General features: G+C 34.5%; 1 protein-coding gene across 2 annotated transcripts in view; it reads right to left on the reverse strand.

Annotated features, from left to right (window-relative positions):
- Positions 1-16,857, reverse strand: part of CDK13 (cyclin dependent kinase 13) — a 114,743-nt gene that overhangs the window by 66,436 nt on the left and 31,450 nt on the right. For both annotated transcript variants that reach the window (XM_068550346.1, XM_068550347.1), the window contains exons 3-5: positions 11,985-12,155; positions 10,444-10,583; positions 8,169-8,339 (exon numbers count right to left, since the gene is read on the reverse strand). In XM_068550346.1, the coding sequence (XP_068406447.1) occupies positions 8,169-8,339; positions 10,444-10,583; positions 11,985-12,155 (482 nt within the window). The remainder of the gene's footprint in view (positions 1-8,168; positions 8,340-10,443; positions 10,584-11,984; positions 12,156-16,857) is intronic.

The raw sequence follows: 16,857 nt of genomic DNA on the forward strand, positions 1-16,857 counted from the left end.
TATAGAATGAGTTTGAAGTGTTTTGGAATAGTCTGGAGAGGACTGGTGTTAATTCTTCATTAAAAGTTTGGTAGAATTCACCAGTAAGACCATCTGGTACTGGGCTTTATTTTGTTGGAGATTTTTTATTACAGAGTTATCTCTTCACTGGTTTGTTCAGATTTTCTATTTCTTCATGATTCTTGGTAGGTTGTGTGTTTTTACAAATGTGTCCAGTTCATCTAAGTTATCCAATTTGTTGGTGTAAGTACTTCAATTCTTTTAGTGGCAGAATAATATTCAACTGTATGGATATACCAGATTTTGTTTATCTATTCATCAACTGATTGACATTTGGGTTGTTTACACTTTGGGACTACTGTGAATTATCCTGCTATGAACATTGGTATCAAGTTTTTGTGTGGACATGTTTTTATTTCTCTTGGATATATCCTTAAGAGTAGAAGAAGTTCTAGGTCGCATGGTATCTACACATAACATTTTGAGGAAATGTCAGGTTGTTTTCCAAAGTAGCTGTACCATTTTACAATCTCACCAGTAATGTATGAGTCTTCCAATCTCTCCACATCTTCCCCAACACTTGTTATTACTTCTCCTTTTTACTATGGCCATCTGACAGTGTGTATAAGATGGTATCTCATTGTGGTTTTGATCTGCATTTCCCTAATGGCTATGATACTGAACATCTTTTCATATGCTTATTGGCCATTTGCGTATCTTCTTTGGAGAAATGTCTTTTGAGATCCTTTGCTTACTTCTTAAACAGGCTATCTTTTTTATTATATAGTTGTAAGAGTTCTTCATATATTATAGAGACAAGCCCCTTAGATATATGATTTATAAATATTTTCTCCCATTCTGAGTTGTCTTTTCACTTTCCCAATGGTGTCCACCAAAACACAAAAGTTTTAAATTTTGATGAAGTCCAATATATCTATTTTTTTCCTTTAGTTTCTGCTTTTGTTGTCATAACTAAGAAGGCTTTGGAGGGACTTCCCTGGTGGTCCAGTGGTTAAGACGCCACACTCCCAATATAGGGGGCCTGGGTTCAATCCCTGGTCAGGGAACTAGATCCCGCATGCCACAACTAAGAGCCCGCATGTCGCAACTAGAAGATCCCACATGCCGCAACTAAGACCCGGCACAGCCAAATAAATAATAAAATTAATAAATAAATGTTTTCAAAAAGAAGAAAAAAAAAGGCGGCTTTGGCTAATCCAACATCATGAAAATTTACTCCTACATTTTCTTCTAAGAGTTTTGTGATTTTAGCTCTTATATTTAGATCGTTGATCCATTTTAGTTAATTACTGTGTATGATGTGAGAAAGGGATCCAATTTCATTCTTTTGCATGTGTATATACACTTGACCCAGCACTGATTGTTGAAAAGCCTGTTCTTTTCCATTGACTTGTGCTGGTATCTTCATCAAAAATCAACTGACCATAAATATGAGGGTTTGTTTCTAGACCCTCAATTCTACTCCACTGATCTATATGTTTTCCTAAAGCCAGTACCACACAGTCTTGATCATTCTAGTTTTGTAGTAAGATTTGAGATCACTATGTGTGAGTCCTCCAATTTTGTTTTTCTAAATATTTTTGACAATTTTACCTCTTGAATTTTCATATGAATCTTAAGATCAGCTTGTCAGTTTCTGAAAAGAAGCTACCTGGGATTCTGAGAGAGACTGCACTGAATATGTAGATCAATTTGGGGAGTAGTATGCATCTGGATCCATGAACATGTAATGTCTTTCCATTTATTTAGGTTTTCTTTAATTTTTTTTCAATGATATTTTGTAGCTTTCAAGGTACAAAGCCTTACACTTCTTTTGTCAATTTACTCCTAGATATTTTATTTTTTTTAATGCTATTATAAATTAAAGTCTTCTTAATTTCACTTTAGATTGTTCACTGCTAGTGTACAGAACTACAACAGATTTATGTATATTGATCTTGTATCCTGCCACCTTGCTGAACTCATTTATTAGTTCTAAGAGTTTTTTAGTGGATTACATAGAATTTTCTATATTGTGTGTATGTACACACACACACACACACACACACACACACACAAACTGATTAGAGATAGTTTTACTTCTTCCTTTCCAACTGGTTACCTTTTATTTCATTTTCTTACCTTATTTCCCTGGCAATGTAGAACAGAAGTGTCAAGAGCAGACATCCTTATTTTTCATAGATGCCCTTTAACAAGTTGAGGCAGTTCCCTTCTATTCCTAGTCTGTTCTGTTCCTGCCCTACATTTAAGAGTGTAAACTGGCACAACCCTTCTGGAAAACAACTTGGTAATATGTGTTAAGAAATTTCAAAGTTCAAATCCTTTGACCTAATAATCCCATTTCTATAATCAATTTAAGGGAATAATCAGATGTGAATAAAAGTTTTATGCAAAAGGACATTAGAATGGAAGGAAATCTGGTTCCAATGTCTATGGACTCACTGACTGCTAGGATTATATATGCTCATTATACAGGACCTTTATCACTCACTACTTCACTCACTACTTCATTTCTCACCAAACCTATAATTCAGAATTGGTTAGGACTTTTTCTAGCAGATAAAGCCCCTTGTTTGGTTAAAGGTATATGAATAGCTACAAATCACTGCTAGAATTTCCCAGTATAACACTTCAATATAGAAAACAGTAGTTGAAATGCCTGAAAGAACCTAAATATGCAACAATGGAGGAATGAAAAATGGTCCATCCAAGTGACATATTATTCCAATAAAAAAGCATGTTATTGGGCTTTCCTGGTGGCGCAGTGGTTGAGAATCTGCCTGCCAATGCAGGGGACACGGGTTCGGGTCCCGGTCTGGGAAGATCCCACATGCCACGGAGCAACTGGGCCCGTGAGCCACAATTACTGAGCCTGCGCGTCTGGAGCCTGTGCTCCCCAACAAGAGAGGCCGCGATAATGAGAGGCCTGCGCACCGCGATGAAGAGCGGCCCCCACTTGCCGCAACTAGAGAAAGCCCTTGCACAGAAACGAAGACCCAACACAGCCATAAATAAATAAATAAATAAATTTTAAAAAAAAAAAAAGCATGTTATTAATGAAAGAAGCAGAACCTCAGCTTGGGAATAATCATAAATATGAGAGAAGACACATTAGGAAAAATATAGAAAATTTTAATAGTGATAATATCTGAGTCATTTTATTTTCCAAATTTATAACAATAAACATCACTGTTATAATCAAGAAAAGAAAGTCTAACATTTTTCTTTCTCTTTCCCTGCCCCACTCAAAAAAAGTTACTAATTCTAAATAGTAGTACTGCTGCACAAAAAGAGGGTATAGGATCTTAAAACTATGCATCCCTGGCCTAGAGCCTTAACTGGAAACTTCACATAGAATATCAGATACAAATAAATTGTACAACTGAGACTAAGTTTTATCTTTTACATGACAAAATGAGTAACATAATATAGGCGGCCCCAGTATATAAAAAATTTAAACTTACAAGTGACTTTCCATCCCGCCTCAACATGCTGCTGGAGGCCCCACCATCACAGGAAAATTTTATCTTTAATAAAATAACCTGCAAGTTCATTTCTTTTTTAAGGTAGGAAAAAAAAAAAAAAAAAGAAGAAGACACAGTACACAGTTGGTAGGTACAGACTCCTTAACAAAGTTCTCTCGCTTATTTGGTAGATCCCACAGCCTGCATTAAATTTTTTCTCTTTTTTTGAAACTCACCACCTACAACTGAAATTCTGGCAATGACAGATTAACAGAGTTAACAACAAGGGAAAACTTCTGGGCAGAAAAAAGCCTGTCATTCATATATTAGTCTGATTTAGTTCTAGCAAGTACTGATCCACCTGGTTCCCAGAAACTTGGTTGAGTCGGGGACCAGATTTTTTTTTTTACCTTGTATATCTCAAGCACTAGTCATGAGAACTTGCTGATTTGATGAAAATGTTCTAGCTGCACTACCCAAAATGCAGTCAGTAGTAACGTATAACTACAGAGCACCTGAAATGTGGCTAATGCAACTAAGGAACTGAACTTTTAATTTTATTTAGTTTTAATTAATTTAAATTTAAATAAACACATTGCCTAGTGGCTACTGTATTGGCCAGCCCAAGTCTAGAACTGGCACAATAAACATGTATGGAAAGAACGAACAAATCAATCAATAATGCTCTCATCACAAAACCCACAAAATATTAGCAGTTCTATATTATGGGCATGAATTCAGATTTTTAAGAAAATGAGACAGGGAAGATAATTTTGAAGCAAGACTTTTTTTTAGGGGATACGCCAATTTTTCATTGCCTCATAAAACACGTTATGACAATTATGAATTAGAATGGCCTCCTCTCTACTTATCCAAATAGCACCCATCTTTAACTTTCTATCTACTCCACAGAACATTCTCACCTCTGTATTTCATTCATTCATTTATTCAAAATTTAATGATAACCTACTGTGTTCTGCACACTATGAATACAAAGTAGAATAAAACTCAGTCTCTGTCCTCAGGCAGGCACTTCAATAGGAATAAGATATAAAAACATAATGACTAAGTTGAAATAGAAAATATCGTTATAGAACTGTGTATAACATGGAATGCAAGCGTAGGGGAGCACCATGTGAGAATCGAGAGACTATAGAGGAAGTGACATTTAAGACTGCTTCCCTCAACCATATAATGACACTCTGCCATAAGCATTACTATAGAAAACTGTTTCATTGATTTTTAGAAAAATTCCAAATTAAAAGATTACTCAAATCCCCTCATTAAACAAACACTAGTATTGAGAGCATTACAGCTAACTTAATTTGTGCCAAGTAATTTTAATATTGGTTTTCGTTACCCAGGATATTATGTTAATTTTAAGTACCAAAATACTATTTTGTTGTAGTGATACCATTATTTCAATGTTTATTTTTCATCTGAATACTAAATATTTACATTTTGATATAGAGATCAATGACTAACGTTTTACTTTATATTGCATATAACTGCAAAACAAAAAGTCTCCTCTACCCAGAGAATTATAAACTGCATTAAAATTTTTCATTGAATATTATTGCATTCATTCAGAAAGTATTTTTCTGTAAATTCATAATCCTCAATGGAAAGAAGAAAATAACAAAGCAAAGCTTCTGTTGCAAAATAATTAACAGTCTAGTTCAAAGACGTTATGAACAGGGAAGTATGAACACAAGACTACTGAAATTAATACAAGTAACTGCATCCCACGCAGAAACTAAAGACCTAGAGGTATAGGAAATGTTTTCTCATACCTCACACTAACAATAAAAAGACTGAGAAACAGACAAAATAGTTCAAAGATTCCCTCAAAGAGAGTAAAAAGAAATGGAACTGCTTGAAGATGAAAACATTAGGAAAAAAATTTAGGATTAGTTTGTCTGTCTCGCTTGCATTCCCTCGATTATTTCAGAGGAAGCTCCTTCAGCATCTATAGGTTTCTGCACAAAAATATACCCATGGTGAAACCACTTAACCCTGTTTTCTTAAGGCCACTGTGGTGGAAAGTGGGAAGATTGGTCAGGTAAGGCCTCACTAATGAATAAAGCAACATTCAGGCAGAGAGCGAGAGAATGAGAAATTTGCCTTTTAAATTGTGCGCGCACGTGTGTGTGTGTGTGTGTGTGTGTGTTGGGGCTGGAGAGGTGTATGCCCAGTGTAAAGAAAGGCTTCAGGGCAGAGAAGTGCACTGGCATATCTGGTGACTCAAACAAGCGATGTGAATGGAGTTTGGTGAGCAATGAGAAAAAGTGATTGGGGTTGAGGTTGGAGAAATAAACAGGGATGTGATCACACAGATCAGGAAAACAGAGGTCCAGGGTATGTGGAGGAAAAGCAACTATATTAATTTGGCTATAGAACAAGATCAGTGAAAAACAGTATTTGCACACCACCCTCATGCATAAAATCTTAATTTAATTCTCACTACACGGTAAGAGAAATAATGTTTCCCTTTAATGGGTAAAGAAATAACAGGCTCAGAAGGGCTAAAGGCCTTGCTGAAAAGCTGTCTCTAATCCCAGACATTCTAACCCAAGTCAAACAGGTAACCTTTCTACTACACAATAAGAAGTAGTGAAAAATAACATGAAAAAGACAAACCCAGTAGAAAGTCAGACTAAGAAATATGGGCTTTATTATGGGAAAAAAACTAATGGAAGTTACATCAATTAAAAAGATGATTCTGAGGATCTCCATAGGGCATACAGAATACTTTCAAACAGAGGTTCCTTCATAAAAAATAGTTACCATACATAACAACAATCATTTTTATACTGTGTTCCCCGGAAGAGTAAGATGGTGGATGTGTACAGTTGGGGATGGGAGGAGGCTAAGTACCATGTTCAATCAGAACGTACCTACTTTTTAATCTGTTTTATGTTAGATTTAGTTTCAAAAAGAATTCTGCTCTTTGAAAACCACTGACTATAAGGGAGTCAACCTTAGTTCCAAAATCTTACTCTAAAGATCTAAAACCTACTGGAGGTAGAGCATTTCTTTCACCCATCAAATACCCTATGTTAACTACTTTAAAAAGCACACTAATTTCTTTTCAGCTTTTTTTTGCTAAAAGCCAACAATATACCAGTATAGATTATCAAAAGCAATTTCAGGTTAACATTTTTGACGCCATACTTTTAGAAATAATACATATGCCTACCACAAAGTTTCCTTGTATGTTGAGGCATTATAACATTAAAAATGTAAGGTAAATATATTCTAATACTACTATAAACTGCTTCTCAATCACTAAAAAATAAAGACTAAAAATTATATATTGAGGCCAAAAAAAAAAAATATTGCTAGTGAATACTTCATCTGTAATACCAATAAGTATGATGTTACCTAGGTGACTCGAAAACCAGTAAAGTAAAACATGTAAAATAATTCTTCAACTCAACTATTTTAAAATAGTTTGACAACCCAATCAAAAAACGGGGGTTGGGGGGGAATGAATTGGGAGATTGGGATTGACATATATACACTAATATGTATAAAATAGATAATTAATAAGAACCTGCTGTATAAAAAAATAAAATTCAAAAAAATAAATTAAAAAAATAGAGTTTGACAACCCAATCGAAAAATGGGCAGAAGACCTAAACAGACATTTCTCCAAAGAAGACATACAGATGGCCAACAGGCATGTGAAAAGATGCTCGACATCGCTAATTATTAGAGAAGAGCAAATCAAAACTACAATGAGGTACCACCTCACACCAGTTCAAAATGGCCATCATTAAAGACTCTACAAATAACAAATTGCTAGAGAGGGTGTGGAAAAAAGGCAACCCTCCTACACTGTTGGTGGGAATGTAACTTGGTGCAGCCACTATGGAGAACAGTATGGAGGCTCCTCAAAAACTAAAAATTGAGTTGCCATATGATCCCGCAATCCCACTCCTGGACATATATCCAGACAAAACTATAATTCAAAAAGATACATGCACCCCAATGTTCACAGAAGCACGATTTACAATAGCCAAGACATGGAAACAACCTAAATGTCCACTGACAGAGGAATGCATAAAGAAGATGTGGTACATACATACAATGGAATACTACTCAGCCATAAAAAAGAATGAAATAATTCCATTTGCAGTAACATGGATGGACCTAGAAACTATCATACTAAGTAAGTCAGACAAATATCATATGATATCTCTGATATGTGGAATCTAAAATATGACACAAATGAACTTACCTACAAAACAGAAACAGACTCACAGACATAAAAAATAGACTTGTGGTTGCCAAGGAGGATGGAAGGCGGAGGGAGGGATGGATTGGGAATTTGGGATTAGCAGATGCAAACTATTACAAATATAATGGATAAACAACAAGGTCCTACTTTATAGCACAGGGAACTATATTCAATATCCTGTGATAAACCATAATGGAAAAGAATATGAAAAAGAATATATATATGTAAAACTGAATCACTTCGCTGTACAGCAGAAATACAACATTGTAAATCAACTATAGTTCAATAAAATAAATTTAAAAAAAATTTTTTTAATAGAGTTTGATATTAAGGCAATATTTTTAATGTACCTAATAAATACTCAAATGGTCAATATCAAAATCTATAAGTTAGCAAAATCATGAATACACAGAATTGGTTATGTAAATATGCACACATACCTTTATCCTTCTTAAAATCCAAAGCATCTTCTTTATCGGTCACTATTTCCTTCATATTGATAATACTCTGGTGGTTAAGCTGCCGGAGAATTTTAATTTCTCGAATTGCTGTAATGGGAAAGCCTTCCTTTTCATTATCCAGGCGTACTTTTTTTAAGGCTACCATTTCTCCTATTAGAAAAGTAAATAAAATCAGGTTACCAGCTGACAAAACTAAGTAACATTTTAAATTTTTATTTTATTTTTTAGTATTTTTTTTATTTTTTCTTTTCAGCTGCACCAGGTAGTTTGCGGGAATCTTAGTTCCCCGACCACGGATCAAATCCATGCCCCCTGCAGTAGAAACGTGGAGTACTAACCACTGGACCAGCAGGGAATTCCCTAAATTTTTATTTTAATTCATAATTTCAGTTCCTACCTCTTGAAATTACAAACCACAAAATATAGTTTCCAATATACCAAATTATAATGTTTATGGTTCAAAAAGTTTCTGGTTAAATAAATTAAGGGATATTTATCAAACTATGGAATATTATACAACTGTTAAAAAGGATAAAGTAGGTCTATATGTATTGTTATTTTATACTAAGATATATTAAATGAAAAAAGCTAGATAACGAAGAGTAGATATATTACACTGCCATTTTTTAAAAAGTGAAGAGGGGAGGCTAAATATACCTAATATGCTTATACATGCATAAAATCTCTCTGAACAGATGAGAAAACTCTGGACACTGTGCAGATAAGAAAATATGCTCAGATATATTAAGCTGTCCAAAGATGCCCAGTTACCCAGTAGTAAAACTGGGATTCAAAATCTGGTTTAGCTGTCTCAAAACTATGTGCTCTTCCCACAACACCAAATGGCCTCATAATTTACATATGAGCGAGTTTTGTATCAGATAATCTAAATACTGAAACACACACAAATCCTATTATAAGACAAAACTCACTGTAATAAAAGTTTGTTCATTCCACTTCTTTGTAGGGAAAAAAAAAGGAATTCTGTACTTACAAATTTTCCAAAGGAAGGACGTTTTTCCTTTTAATCATTAAAAATTAGTTGATTCTTTTTTAATAGAAATCTAAAATGTATGATTCCTTGTTTTATAATTTAATCTCTTTTGATAATGCAGAATCATCATGATGAATATTACTTTATTGCTGCATGCTATAACTGCCTTCAGAGTTTCTATGCATAAGGTAGCCTCGCTTATACTAAGTGCCCTCAAACACCTATGCTATTTTATCTATTGGTTTACTTCAACAAGAAATTATAAATAAAGATTAAACACTGACTCTAAGCACTATTTATTAGTAAAATACATGGCGTCTAACACAGTTACTTTTTCCTCTGCCCCAAGGCCTTTTAAAACTTTCTCTTAGGGGACTTCCCTGGTGGTCCAGTGGTTAAGAATCCGCCTTCCGGGGCTTCCCTGGTGGCACAGTGGTTAAGAACCCCCCTGCCAATGCAAGGGACATGGGTTTGAGCCCTGCTCCGGGAAGATGCCACACGCCACGGAGCAACTAAGCCCGTGTGCCACAACTACTGAGCCTGCGCTCTAGGACCCACGAGCCACAACTACTGAGCCTGCATGCCACGACTCCTGAAGCCCACGCCCCTACAGCCCATGCTCCGCAACAAGAGAAGCCACCGCAATGAGAAGCCCGCGCACCGCAACAAAGAGTAGCCCCTCTCGTCACAACTATAGAAAGCCCGCACGCAGCAACGAAGACCCAATGCAGCCAAAAATAAATAAATAAAATAAATAAATTTATTAAGAAGAAGAAGAATCCGCCTTCCAATGGGGAACTAAGATCCCACATGCCGTGGGGCAACTGAGCCCGCGTGCCCCAACTACTGAGCCCGCGTGCTCTGGAGCCCACACACCACAACTAGAGAGCCCGTGTGCCGCAACTACTGAGCTCACACGCTCTGGAGCCTGCGCGCCATAACCAGAGACAAGCCTGCGTGCCGCAACAAAGAGCCCACGCGCCACAATGAAAGATCCCACATGCCGCAACGAAGATCCCAATGCAGCCAAAAAAAAAACAAAACAAAAAACCATATATGTATATACACCCCATTACATGTACTCATATCTTACATAAGTGCATATATAAAATGAAACAAAAAACAAGATGAGACAATAGCATGATAAATTCAAATTTAACTTTTTTTTTCCTGAAAATTCCTCAAGTTATACATTAGAAGAGAAACATGAATTAAGTACATTCCATAGGCCCAAAGATCCAAAGCATCTGGCATTCTTACCAGTGTCTTTATCCCTGGCCTTGTAAACTTGTCCATAGGTACCTTCTCCAATAATTCCGATGATATCAAATTTATCCACGCAGCGTTTTCCCCAGTCAATGTCTTTTTCTTTGATTTCACCATAGCGAGGCCCACATATTCTATCAAATATAGTTCTGAAGTTTTTATATACAATCAAGAAAACTGAATAAACTGTTTAATACTCAATATCCACCCTCCATACCCAATCTTAAATCATTTATTTCCCCTCACCCTTGCATATTTGTGATCATCCAAGACAGGCAACACTGTGAGGTGGTATTATAAATTATCATGAAAGTCAAGGTATTTCTCCATACTGACTCTCCTTCTGTAGACTAACACTTCAAGTGGGAATGAGAAGTAATAAAGTTTGTATGAAGGACTTTCAGAAATACAATATAATTTTTCAGCAAGGGGACAAAAGCAACACCGGTTCAAAGATTCAAAGTTCTATAAACAACCTCCAGAGTACTTTTTCATTCATTGCCAATGTGTATATATTTATCTGCTTCCAAAAACCAGAAGTTTAATAATGAACATTATCAAAAATCTAACTATAAAGCGTATTGACAAATTTAGACTTATGGCTAGATAAAATTATCTTAAAAATGGAAGCACCAGAAAGATTTTCAGTCTAAGAGAGTATAAAAATATTAATATTATCAACCCTTAGGAATCTACACTTTAAGTATGTATTATACATAACAAATATTTGATATTCTTCAAAAAGATATGTAATTTTATAGTATTTTAATATTCTGGCAGGTAAGAGAAATTTAAGTAAAGGAATAAAGCTACAATACTCAAGGAGAGACTATTCTAAAAGTTTTCTAGCTTTCTTCTCCACACTAGAAAATCACCTCATATTCTTATACTAGACACTACCTGAAACAGCAATTCTAAAATCAGATCTAACTCAAAGTCTTACTTACACTTTCCCTTGGTTAAGTAGAAGTAAAAAAAGGAATCATCATTCTCCCTCTGCCCTTAAGTGATGAACAGGTTTCAAGGGAAAGAGTTATCTCTAGGCACTTACTTGAAGCTAATTTAGGATACAGATTTCAAACCTTCTTCCACTCCACCTCTTGCAAAATCAAGAATGCATTTAGTTATGGGAGCAAATGGAGCTAAAAGCAAAGGAAAACACAGCAGCTTGCCCATTACTGATTTTGTCTGGGCTCACTGAATGCTGATTTCCACCTTGCTCAATTTCAATATCTGTTTTTTAAATATCTTAATTACAGAAAATTTCTTCAACATATATAATATCCCAAGAAATTAATACATTACAAACTGAGAGAGAAAATTTAATTTGGTTTTATTAGTCATTTTGAATAAGTACTCAGGCAGTTATGAAAAAAAAATTTTTCAAAGCTCCAGTAAAATTTATTCATATACTTAAGTTGAAAGAATAAATACACTTTTTATTATTTTAAATCTTAATTTTGGATTTTATGATTTTATGATGATCCAGAATCATCTCTGGCCAATTTAAGAGCAGGTAGAAAGCAAGCACATACTTAGGCCTCCTTTTACTATGTAACTGTGTTGCTGTTTTCTTTTCCTCTGGACTCTTTGAGAGATCATCTCCTCCTGGTAGCTCAGGGGGCAGTGGTAAATCAGCAAGTAGACATCGCAGTTTCTTTTCTACTTCTTTTTTAACTGCTTTTACTGAAATATTTCCTCGTAAGCTAAAAAGAAAGGAGTCAGACAAATAAACAAAACACAAAAATTTATTTCACTGAGAAATAAAAATGCATTTACATAGCACACAATGGCAAAAGACTAAACTGAGTTTCTTTACTTTCCAGCTAAAATAATATACTATATTCAACTGCAAAAATATAAAATTTGGGGGCAAAAATGATACAGAATTAGATAAAAACTAAGGAAATCTGAACAAAGTATGGACTTTAGTTACTAATAATGTATCAATATTGGTTCATTAATTGTAACAAATGTACCATACTAATAATGCTAGATGTTAATAATGAAGAAACTGAGTGCAGGGTATATGGGAACCCTCTGTAATATCATTATAATTTTTTTGTAAATCTAAAACTGTTCTAAAAAATAGTCTATTTTTTAAAAAGATATAGAATTACTATAAAACTGTAAATTAAAACTGAAAGTCAACTAGTCATGCTTTGCGGGAAAATTCATTAGTTTTATAATAGCATTTGGTTTGATTCTGGTAGAGAGACAAAAAGCTATTTTGTTGTAAGAAATAAATAATCCACATGCTATTATTTATCTGGCCCATTTAAATAACAACAAAGAACAAATTTAGCTTCATCCCTTTTTAGAATTAATTTTTCCTGAATTGGACAATGATTCTTTAAAATTTTTTTTAAGACTCTAGCTTATCAGAATTACAGGTGAAAATTAAGCTCAGTTAGTTTTATACTTTTTTGAATGTCTTAAGAGCTCTGATTTTTTAAACTATATCTTAACCTGGTAATTGATTATTTTAAACCTCCCAGACACTACAAAATCTGTTTAACAATATAACATGTTGAAAGAGAATATTATAATGATAATAAAATTTGGACTTCACATACTTTCATAGCAGTTATGAGTCCCAGAATTTAAAAATTTAGTGAAACTACATTGCTGTGGTCAGAAACTACTAATGATGTTAACAATATAAATCATTTCATTTTAATTATAACTTCTCCTACTCATGCTGGACTTTAATATTATTGTACAATATATGGTCTTTTAATACCATCTGATAAAAACTATTTATCAATAAAATTGTGACTTTTCTTCATAACCCCGTGTTACTAGAAAGTAATCTTTAATAGGGAAAACAAGCTCAAAAGGAAATTGGATGGCAGTCTTATTTTTATAGTAATGGTGTCATATAGCCCACTTTTCAATTTTCATGTCCCTCCATTCAACAAATATTCATTATACACGTCTATGTGCTAGGTATTACATAGGCACTATAGTTTAACAACAAAAACAATTCACAAATACATTAAGATACATACAGTTCCTCTTAGAAAGGAGGTTACAGTCTTTTGGAGAGCATCAGAAGGCAGCAGGATAAAGTACTGTACAGACTAATTTCCAGAGTAATATGGTACTAAAGGGTAGCTAACTCAGGACTCAAAGACAGTAAAAGCTTCTTTCTAGAAAAGGTACCACTTGAACTCTGTCTGAAAATAATTCTATTTAAAATAACTTATTTAGAGAACTGTAGTCTCTAACTTGTAATTAGACCTCAGTCCAAAATTTGCATTTGTCCAAAAATTCAAATCAATAGGGGGAAGGGGAGACTAGAAGTCTTAATTTTACTTATAATTTAACATTTAAAAGACTGCCTATATTCAAATATATCATTATATGAACTACCAAATTCAGCAATGCTCCCAGACTTAAGAGAAATGAAATATTAGTTTCCAAAAATAACACTATATAATTAAAAACACTGTATTTTCACTGAATACCTGCAATAACCAAATAGGGTATGTGATGAGTTTTTAAAAGTCTCCATATACTACAGCAACAAAAAAACAACAAAATGCCTTAACCAGAAAAGTATAAGACCAAGAGAAGAAAATTAAAACATATGGCTGATGAACATAAAACTAGACCAGAATGAATGAAAAGAAATGATGTTTTCATATGGGAAACTGTAATCCTGTAAATCTGTCAGTCTCCAAATTAATCATTGCCTTTAACCAAGTCCCAAACAAAAATCAAGCAAGACAAGCCAAATGATCATAAAATCTGTCTAAGAATAAAGGCAAAAAATGCCAACACTGAGCCCAAATTCATTTATAGCACTGTTGAAGTTGAGGCTGAATGGCCGGGTTATTCACTAACCAGTAATTTGCTCCACCCCTTTACTTTTACATAACCTGCCTACTCCTATAATAGAAATCTGACTTTGAGAGCCAAAATACTATGCATCTAAAGAAGTTAAAACAAAAAGGTATTGGCAAAGAAATAATAAAACATGTTAATAGAAAACAGAGTCCAGAAACACACAGATATCTATAAGAATTTTTATATATGGTACCACAAATCAGTGAGATAGATTATTCAATAAATGACATTAGCAACAACTGATCTATTAGTCCATGGGGTGATGAGGGAGAGCACATAATCAGACCATGTCTTTCTTCTACATATAATAACCAAAAACAAATTTCTGTGAGATGTGAGTTAACCTTTAAAAATGTTTTAAACCTGTAAGTTTTAAAGGAAAAATTATAGATCCAACTACATTCAAAATGGAAAACACCCACGCAGCCAAAAACAAAAAAAAGTCTCAAAGACAAGCAACAGACTGTGAGAGGCACAGGTCAAGATCCCTAACATAAGCAGTACCTATAAATCAATTAGAAAAAGGATAATAATCTTAAGGAAAAGTCAGTATAAAACACGAACAAGCAATTCACTGAAAAAAAAAAGCCAACAAGTGTTTAGAAAGATGCTATATCTCAATAACCAGAAAAATGCAAAATTAATCACATATTTTAAAGATTTTCAACATTTCAAAACAGGCAATATTTAGTGATAGTTGAAGCAATTTCATACACTTGGGTGCATAAATTGGTACACAATCTTACTAAGATACAATTTGGCAGTTTCCGTCAAATTTTTAAATGTGGATACTTTGACCTCACAACTATCCTATAAAAACTGCTCAGATGTACATAAAATATTAATGTGAAAGGCGAATTTAATAGCAAACAATTATAAATCTAATTATCCATTAATCAACAGAATAGTTAATAAGACAGTGATGCATCCACTTCCATGTATAGGAATACTGAACCTATCTCTCCCAACCTGGAAAGATCGCCAACACGTTAAATTTAAAAAAAAGAAGTGAAGGAATATTATGCATGGTATGATCCTAATTTTAAAAAAAATCATTTATTACATGTAAACATATAGTTAACAGTCTAGCTTATGATTTTCAGAGAGTAATGGATTCCAGGGCTGGGAGAGAAGCAAAGTTCAAAGTGAGCCTAAAAGATATTGTTTGGCTAGGAAGCAAGGAAGCACTCAAAAATAAAATGAGTCATATCAAAAGGACAAAGGAGTTAGCATAAAGGAGTTCCCACTGGCCAAATTTCAGACAATCAAATTTGAAGCATCAAAAAGAAGAGTGGCTCAATGTTCACTGCAGCTCTATTTACAAGACAGGACATGGAAGCAACCTAAGTGTCCATAGACAGAGGAATGGATCAAGAAAATGTGGCACATATATACAATGCAATATTACTCAGCCATAAAAAGAAACGAAATTGAGTTATTTGTAGTGAGGTGGATGGGCCGAGAGTCTGTCATACAGAGTGAAGTAAGTCAGAAAGAGAAAAACAAATACCGTATGCGAACACATATATATGGAATCCAAAAAAAAAAAAAATGGTTCTGATGAACCTAGGGGCAGGACAGGAATAGACACACAGACGTAGAGAATGGACTTGAGGACACGGGGAGGGGGAAGCGTAAGCTGGGACAAAGTGAGAGAGTGGCATGGACATATATACACTACCAAATGTAAAATAGATAGCTAGTGGGAAGCAGCCGCATAGCACAGGGAGATCAGCTCGGTGCTTTGTGACCACCTAGAGGGGTGGGATAGGGAGGATGGGAAGGAGACGCAAGAGGGAGGAGATATGGGGATATGTGTGTATGTATAACTGATTCACTTTGTTACAAAGCAGAAACTGACACACCATTGTAAAGCAATTATACTCCAATAAAGATGTTAAAAATATACATATAATAAAATTTTTAAAAAAAAGTGGCTATAAGTGATGCTGAATCAATCTTTGGCCGCACATGTCAGTAGTAGTACTCAGGAGTCTTAAAAAACTTCAGTATGCTTGAAACATACAAACACTTTCCAAGCAAAAAGAGCAAAGACACAATAAAAGAGAAAAGACAGAAAAGAAGGTGGGTCAAAAAAATTTTTTTAATGGCCAAGTATGAAATGTGCCACCATCTTGTTTAAAAACAGATGCACAAAGATTATCCTCCTTAATAAGCAGTCACCTGGGCACATCCTGAGTTCTTAAAAACATCACCACTAAAAATTTATCCCTGAAGCACATATGAAAAATAAAGTAGCGAACAACCAGTCTCACTGGTCCAGAATCACTAGATTCTCAGCAACTGGCTTATTCTCATTAATGAAGTGACTCAATTCTGCATTCATGCCTCTCTGTCCTGGACAGCCCATTCCAGGACTCATCAAAATTACAAATCACTACTGTTATGACCCTTTGGTGTTCCTAGAGAACAGTCAAACCTGCAAATACCACAATTAGAATAGTATAACTGGATAACACCTGATCAAATTGGATGGGGTCCCTCAGCAACATTTTTGACTGTAGAAAAAAGATGCCTCAGAGGGCATGAAACACA

Source organism: Eschrichtius robustus, chromosome 8 (assembly GCF_028021215.1).
Source record: "Eschrichtius robustus isolate mEscRob2 chromosome 8, mEscRob2.pri, whole genome shotgun sequence".
In the NCBI taxonomy this organism is placed as follows: domain Eukaryota; kingdom Metazoa; phylum Chordata; class Mammalia; order Artiodactyla; family Eschrichtiidae; genus Eschrichtius; species Eschrichtius robustus.